This window comes from Physeter macrocephalus, chromosome 4 (genome assembly GCF_002837175.3).
Source record: "Physeter macrocephalus isolate SW-GA chromosome 4, ASM283717v5, whole genome shotgun sequence".
Classification (NCBI taxonomy): Eukaryota; Metazoa; Chordata; class Mammalia; order Artiodactyla; family Physeteridae; genus Physeter; species Physeter macrocephalus.
In genome coordinates, this window is record NC_041217.1 from 105,588,590 (window position 1) to 105,597,421 (window position 8,832).

General features: G+C 35.5%; 1 protein-coding gene across 1 annotated transcript in view; it reads left to right on the forward strand.

The window, feature by feature from the left end:
* The window catches only part of LOC114486059 (guanylate-binding protein 4-like), a 41,120-nt gene extending 32,792 nt beyond the window's left edge, over nt 1-8,328 (forward strand). Inside the window, exon 6 of the mRNA XM_028488178.1 lies at nt 8,302-8,328. Coding sequence (XP_028343979.1) covers nt 8,302-8,312 — 11 coding nt within the window. The 3' untranslated portion in view covers nt 8,313-8,328. The remainder of the gene's footprint in view (nt 1-8,301) is intronic.
* Nucleotides 8,329-8,832: the final 504 nt, after the last annotated feature.

Sequence of the window (8,832 nt, forward strand, 5' to 3'; positions counted from 1 at the left end):
TATGGCTGAGTAATATTCCATTGTATATATGTGCCACATCTCCTTTATCCATTCATCTGTTGAGGGACACTTAGGTTGCTTCTATGTCCTGGCTATTGTAAATAGAGCTGCAATGAACATTGTGGTACATGACTCTTTTTGAATGATGGTTTTCTCAGGGTATATGCCCAGTAGTGGGATGGCTGGGTCGTATGGTAGTTCTACTTTTACTTTTTAAAGTCACCTCCATACTGTTCTCCATAGTGGCTGTATCAATTTACATTCCCACCAACAGTGCAAGAGGGTTTCCTTTTCTCCACACCCTCTCCAGCATTTATTGGTTCTAGATTTTTTGATGATGGCCATTCTGACTGGTGTGAGAAGATATCTTATTTTAGTTTTGATTTGCATTTCTCTAATGATTAATGATGTTGAGCATTCTTTCATGTGTTTGTTGGCACTCTGTATATCTTCTTTGGAGAAATGTTTATTTAGGTCTTCTACCCATTTTTGGATTGGGTTGTTTGTTTTTTTGATATTGAGCCACATGAGCTGCTTGTAAATTTTGGAGATTAATCCTTTGTCAGTTGCTTCATTCCAGCACCACTATTGAAGAAGTTATCTTTTCTCCATTTTATATTGTAAGAGGGAAGTTTGTAGCTATATGTGCCTTCCGCAAGAAACAAGAAAAATCTCAAATAAACAACCTAACCTACTACCTGGGAGAATTAGAAAAAGAAAAACAAAGCCCAAAGTTAGTAGAAAGAAAGAAAAATAAAGATCAGATTGGAAATAAATAAAATAGAGGTTAAAGAAATAGATAAAATCAATGAAACTTCGATTTGATTTTTTGAAAAGATAAACAAAATTTATAAACCTTTAGCCAGGCTTATCAAGAAAAAAAGAGAGGACCCAAGCAAGTAAAATGAGAAACAAAAAAGGAGAAATAACAACTTATATCACAGAGATACAAACAATCATAAGAGGATACTATGAACAGTTAGATGGCAACAAATTGGACAACCTAGAAGAAGTGCACAAATTTCTAGAGACATACAACCTTCCAAGACTAAGTCAGGAAGAAATAGACAATCTGAGCAGACTGATCACTTATAGTGAAATTGAATTTGTAATGAAAAAAAAAAGTGAAATTGAATTTGTAATGAAAAAAAAAAACTTCCAGCAAAAAAATTCCAGGACCAGATGGCTTCACAGGGGAATTCTACCAAACATATAAAGAAGAGTTAATAACCTAATTCTCAAATTACTCAAAAAAAACTGTAAAAGAAGGAACACTCCAAAACTCATTCTATGAAGCCACTATTACCTTGGTACAAAAACCAGACAAAAACAGTACAAAAAAAAAAAAAAGAGAAAACTACAGGTCAATATCTCTGATGAATATAGATGCAAAAGTCCTCAGCATAATTCACTTCTTTAATAGCTAAAGAAAACCCTGAGAGGGGTTACTGTAAACACCAAAGCTGAGGTTTAAACTTAAGATTGTCTTCAAATGTTATGGTTTTTTGCGCTACTATTTAGCTATATATAGTAAAGCAGAAATAGTGAATGAGCTATCAAATGAAAGAAAAGTGGATGCCTAAATCCCTCTCTGCAATATGCTTTCTAGGCTGACTGTAAGAATGGCTCATGGATCTTTGCCTTGACTGTACTTCTGACCAGCACTGTTGCCCACTACATGAGTACCATCAGCCATCAGCCTCTGAAGCAGCTACAGTATCCTTCCAGGAACGAAACCACTGAGTTTTATTTAGTTAAAGGAAATGATAACTAAGACTGTTTCTCTTTCCTGTGACTCAAAATCAAGATTGGAGATAAGGGGATAGAAAGCCAAAGGGAATGTTCATAAAATTTTTTTCTGGGTGAGACATGGAAACTGTCTTGTAGAGTGCTTCTCTTTCCTTGGATAATATCCTGTCTCTATGGCTGAACTACCAGAGCTAATCAGGGCAAAATCCTTTCCTATACCCTGCAAAGTAGATGATTCCACTGAGTTTTTGAGTTTCTCTCTAGGCTTTGTTTAGACTGTGGGATTTCATAATAAAACTGAAGATAAATGTATACTCCATCACCAAAGATTAACAGCTTGAGGATGTCTTGAAAAAGATTGCAGGTAGGAGAGCATAGCCTGGGTGGTAGAATTTTCAGTAGGATGTGGGATTCAGCATTGATGTCAACTTTCATTTGAGACTGGATGGAGACCCAGGCTAATGATGATTATTGATTGTTGAAAAATGACTAGGAATACTTTTTAATGGGTTATTATTTCCTGAGAAGCTTCAGCGATTAGAGTTTAAGCACAATAAGGAAATTTAACCTCAATATTGGACCATATAATCTTAGACCAATTTGTATCATGAAAAAAGGACAGGTTACCATCAGTGCTATAATTTCCCAAGGCTCACATGCTTGTCTTCCTTAAAAAGTGCTCTGTTAGTTCTATTAACAGAAAAGAAGAAAAGAAGCTAATCAGATTGGAAGTTGCTAAGCAAAAAATCAAAATGAAAGAAAAGGACTTAAAATTAAAAGCATATATAACAGAATATTTTCCTACTGCCTGGGTAGTTACATATTTTGGAGGAATGATATTTATACTTTAAAAAGTCAAGAATAAAACACTGACATACCCTCCAGTCAGATGACCAAACCCTTCATTTTACCTTTCTCATGACATCACCTCTTCCTTCTTACAGCCTGTCCAGTAAATGCCAACTCGGTAGGTTTGGGGCTTCTTCAAATTCCAAAGAAAGGTCTGGCCCTTGACTGGCTCCTCTAAGTCCTTGAGATATCCTGCCTAATAAAAATGTCTTGTGTATATATGTGGAGGTGTTGGGCCATACCAGGTAGTTTATGCTGACAATGTAATGTATGATGGGGGTCTTGTGCTTCATTGCATCAGTTTGACGTCTGAAGGGACTGGAGTCTGAGTAACTAAGATCAGTCTGAGAAAATAAGAGGACTCCATGCCCACTTGACTGCCTCCAATTATAATACTGGATGCCAAGGCTTGGGCCAGCTGCCCTGGTTGGCAATATCCCATACATCTTGTCACACATTGTTTCTGGGAGACTTAGATGTTGCCTGTACAACTCCACTGGGAGAGGACAATTAAAAGTTTGTGCCTGGTCTCTCCTGGAATCCATTCTATGCACCTTTTGCTTTTTCTGGTTTTAACTTATAGACTTTCATTCTAACAAACTAACTTTGAGCATAATATTTTTCTGAGATTTTTGTATGTTTCTACTGAATCATTGAACCAGAGGGTGGTCTTGGAGACTCCTGAGTCCAGTTGGCCCTCAAAATGGGATTTTCTAGAATGACTCTGACTCACTGAAACAAGGCAAAAACATAGTTTGGGGAAAGGAAGAAGGAATGGTAATGAGGATGGCTTACTGCTCCAAATGAATAGGGTCTTAGTCTTCTTGATCCATAATCTTTAAATAGCCATTTAACAGTATTCTTGCTCAGCCATGAGGGACATCTGAAATAGAGCCTTACAATTTGAAAGTATCATATTTGACCTTATACTAAATATGGGATGCTGAAAGATATAAAATTTGCTTCATTTGTTTCTAGGTCTGCCTGTGTCACCCTAACAAGCCCAGAAGAAAATTCTTTCTTTGACCCAATATGGAGCTTGAAAATCAATTTTTCACACAGGGTCAGCAATTCATTATTTTTAAGATATGGGTGGCCATGTTACCTCAATTGGAATTGAGCATTCATTAGCATCAAACCTACATTTCCTCTCAAAGTGCTCATTTGGACCAGAACACATCTCAGGCCTGACCTAACATCAATGTTTCCTCATTCCCAGTGAGATTGTACTGAGGGAATCTTAAAAAGGTCCAAACCATGGATACTCTCAATATCTATGTGCAAAAGTATGAAAATATTGGATGATCTCATCAAAGTGTATCCTAAGGTGGTAGAGATGTAGACATGTATGCTTCACTGCTGAATTTGTTAAATGCAAAATCCCGACTCTTGATAACTGTAATTTTCAAAAATGGACTCTTTCATAAGTTCAGGAAGAACTGCTTAATGAAAGAGTTAAAAAGAAATCTGAGGAGTAAATTAAGAGATAAATCAACTGAAAAAAAGAGATTGAAATAACTAAAAACAATGGAATTTCAGGATTTTCACAGTTTCTTGATGAAGCTGGCAATGGGTTCATTATGGGATTATTGCTGTTGCTATGCTAGTTTGTGTAGGGAAAAAATTCTGAGCCCATAAATGAAATAGATTTTAGAATTCCTGTTAAAGTAATTATAGAATGAAGCTTCTTTTGTTTTAATATTATAATACTGTGGCTCATTTTTGAAGTACACGTGTCATGCTTTTATTCATTTATAAAAATTTAAAAAATAAAAAAGAATTTCCATAGAATATTAGTACCTGTTATACAGAAAACATATTGCATGTTGATTGAAATAATTAATTTAAAGGAAAGGGAAATAAGTTAGAAGATATAATGGAAGAAAGACTAAATTTATAATATTGTCAAAACAAATTGAAAACTTTAGAATAACATTATCAAGAAGTACCTGATATTCATTTGAAGAAATGTTAAAATGTTACTGAAGGAAACAAAAATCTGTAAAAATGGATGGAAATAAAAATATTAATCCTTATAAGTTAATATGATTCAAATAAATATCGCAAAAAGATTTTTTGAAAGAAGAAAAACTTATTTTAAACTAGACATGTAAATTCTAATAGCAAGAATATCCAGTGCAATTCTGAAACAATGATTATATATGAGGAGGATCTCTCTGTAATCATAGGATAAAACATTCCAACAGTTGGCACACTGGTACTGACACCTGAATATTCAAGCAGCGATCATACAAAAAGTTTAGAAATAGACTCAAATTCATACTGAAATTTAGTATTTGATGGAATTTGTGTTTTACATCAATGAAAGAATATAGAATATTCAGTAAATAGTATTTGGATTATAGGTAGCCATATGAAAAAAATATAAAATTGGAGACTCCCTTATACCTTTTACTACAGTAGTTTCCATATGAATCAAGTTGAAAAAGGGAAAAATTGAACAAAGAACTTAGACAAATGGCAAGATGAAAAAATATTTGTAACTTAGACAAGGAGATAATTTCTTTATGTTATAAGGAGCCCTGCATATATCAGTGAGAGAAAGAACAATGGCTTCGCAAAAATAATGAGCAAAAAATAGTAGAAGGAAAAACGGATGTTTACATTTACTGATAACAAGGAGATGTGCAAATCAAAACTATGAGTTACATGTTTCACTTCTCAGATCATCAAGAAATAACACATTTGTCGAGACACTGGGCTGGCAAGGCTTTGGGGAAACAGGAATCTCTTATTTGTTAGTTACAGTGCAAATTGGTACAATTATTTTTTGTTTTTGTTTTTTTGTTTCTGTTTTTGTTTTTTGCGGTACGCGGGCCTCTCTCTGTTGTGGCCTCTCCCGTTGCGGAGCACAGGCTCTGGACGCACAGGCTCAGCAGCCATGGCTCACGGGCCCAGCTGCTCTGCGGCATGTGGGATCTTCCCGGACGGGGGCACGAACCCGTGTCCCCTGCATTGGCAGGCGGACTCTCAACCACTGCGCCACCAGGGAAGCCCCTGGTACAATTATTTATCAAAATTTTAAATGCATAAAAACTTTTGACTCAGCAAGTCTACATTAGGAATCTATCTTATAAATATATTTGCCCTCGTGAAAAATGACTTACATCCTAGCCTATTTGTTGCAGCATTGTTGTGATGGCAAAAGATTAAAACAACTCCAAAGTCCATCAGTCAGGTACTTGTAATGTAAGTCATGGGACATATGTATAAAGTAATACTCTACAGGCACTAAAATAAAGAGGGAAATACTATTTTAACTAATATGAGAAAATCTCCAGGATTAAATATAAAGTGAAAAAAATGAGGCAGAAACTGAGTAATTTAAATCATCAGATGGATAAAGTAATAATTTGTTCCACTCCCAATCTGTTGTCGTCATGAAGCTTTGCCTCCTTATTTGCTCACCAGGATAAAACACCTTTTTTGGTCTATGCAACTACATCAAATGCCCAGGTTCTGTCCAAACCGTGGGGGCCAGGACAATCTTTCAGTCCAAGCAGCCTTTCCTATGACCTCTCTTAGTATAAACAACATAAATATGGCCAGTTGGGCCCTAATGTCTGATAGAGTTTTGGATGTAGTTAGTGCATTTTAAATACTTCAGCAAATAAATCACCAATTGAATTGCAATACCTGCTACACAGAAAATACTCAGAAAATATTACTTGAAATAAATAGTTTTCTTTCTCAAACTGGAAAATATCATCATATATGTGTACTTTTATAATTAAAAATAATTTACATTCATTGAAAATAAATTTGCAAAACATACAAAAATATAAAAATACCCTTCAATCATTGCAATGACCAAGATTGTTGATTTTAGTGTGCTTATTCTTCTAGGATTTTATCCTTGCCTTATTGATTTATGTTTCTTTTAATTAGATCTATACTGTACATACCAGAAAATTAAATGATTTTTATCAACATTTCCAAGTTTATCTGTATGCAATAAATCACTTTGGGTTATCTGGGAAGGGGTTAGATGGGTAGGCAGGAAATTCAGTTCACAAAATTCACATAAACTTTCAGTCATCTCTGAAATGATTTTTGGTTCTCTGTCACAAAGACTTTATTGGTCAGAAGAAAGAGCATCTGATTTCTGAGCACTAGACCGATTCCAAAGTAGCCCTGCTCCACTTACACTTTCATTCTCAGTTATATTAATAGAAAATTGACTAACAAATTTTGTCCTGAAGTTGACTCAGAAATTTCACATCCACAAGAAGGTGAGGAAAAACTTTAGATCTTATCATTTGTAAAATATTAATTAGACAGAAGAAAGTTGGAGAGGGCAAGAGGAGAGATAGGTAAATTGAGTTCTTCCCCAATTTCTTGCAGATGAGCACTGCATGTAGCCACAAATCTATTGACGTACTGGTCATTTTCTCAACTGAGCTCATATACATATATATATATATATATATATATATATATTTTTTTTTTTTTTTTTTTTTTTTTTTTTTTTCGGAGCACAGGCTCCGGACGCGCAGGCTCAGCGGCCATGGCTCACGGCCCTAGCCGCCGCGGCATGTGGGATCTTCCCGGACTGGGGAACGAACCCGTGTCCCCTGCATCGGCAGGCGGACTCTCAGCCACTGCGCCACCAGGGAAGCCCTAAGCTTATATTCTTGATAGCTTGGATAAGAATCTGAATTTTAGATCAAGTTTTAAATTGTACAGATTTTCCACAAAAGGGTCCACATTCTATTTGCCAACTGTGATATAAAAGAAGCAACAGTTTTTCTTTTCTGTTTTTTGTTTTGTTTTAGCTTTGTTTTTGTGGTACAACATTTATAACGAAATGTCCTAAGTGGCCTTTTTATTAGTATAAGAACTTCTGCTGTAATTTTTAAAGATTTAAATGAAAGCATAACATAGAAACAGACAAGTGCTCAGCTCTAAAGTGTACAGTAGGTGAAACACACAAAATTAACCCATTCCTGTGTTGTTACCTAGGCTAACAAAAGGGAGAGTCCCAGAACCCAGAAATTTTCTTATGCCTCTTTCACTTAATAACCCCTCCATTCTGCTCAAAGGTACCCACTCTCCTTACTTTTCTTATCAGAAGCTATGTTTGCCTGTTTGTGAACTTTATGTAAACAGAATCAAACAATATGTATTCTACTGTGTCCAGTTTGTTATCCTCAGCATTATAACTGTGAGGCTAATCCATGTTGTTCGGTTTAACTATACTTTCATTATTTTCATTATTATAAGACATTCCATTGTACAAGTATATCACCGATTATTTAGCTATTTTACTGGGATGGACATTTGCGTTATATTCACTTCAGAGCTTTTATACGTATTGCTGCTATGATTATTCTCTCTCTCTATTTTTTATGCACATGTATCCACATTTCTACTAGATGTGTACTTACGAGTGAAATGGCCAGGTCATAGAGCACTTAAGTTTAACTTAAGAGGATTCCAAACAGTTTTCCTGAGTGTACTTTAAGTCATCTTGAAACAAGCATACAATGGTTCCTAAAAGAAAAATAGCCTTTCAGAAGCATTACTAGTCTGAAACAATTTGTGTATATTTAATGATTCTACCTCTTTATAGTGGCAGGTAACAAATATAGTTTATATTCATTTGGATGTGATGTAGCCATGGCAATTAGAAAAATAATGTGTGGAATGAACCTTATTCTAAATAGAAATCTGATTAAACAGGCTGTGTATAATATCCCAAGAAGCAGGAGGAATTAAATGGATGGAAAAGAGAGAAGAGGAAGAGGACAAGAGAGTAGAAGGAAAAGAGACAGGAAAAAACGGCATCAAGTATGCTGATTCTGTCAAACTTTGGTGAAAGAAATATACTGGATATATAATCTTATCAAAAATTGGCTACAGCTCTCCTCCGTTACAAGGACTTGATGACTTTCTTGAGGTTTGATCATTTCTCCTACACTTTGGGAGGGATATTTCCTGGGTAGCTCTGCCACTGTGACCTAACTCTGGTGGTCAGGTTTGGGGTGGAGCACCTGAAGTTACACAGAAGCAGCCCATCTGACAACCGGAACAGACTACGACCTGGAACCCTGGACCCTTCAGAGAGCACTCGTACTCCTGAAACTAACACAACATTGTTAATCAATTATACTCCATATAAAATTAAAAATTAAAAAAATAGATAACCAACAAGGACCTACTGTATAGCACAAGGAACTCTACTCAATATTCTGTAATAACGTATATGGGAAA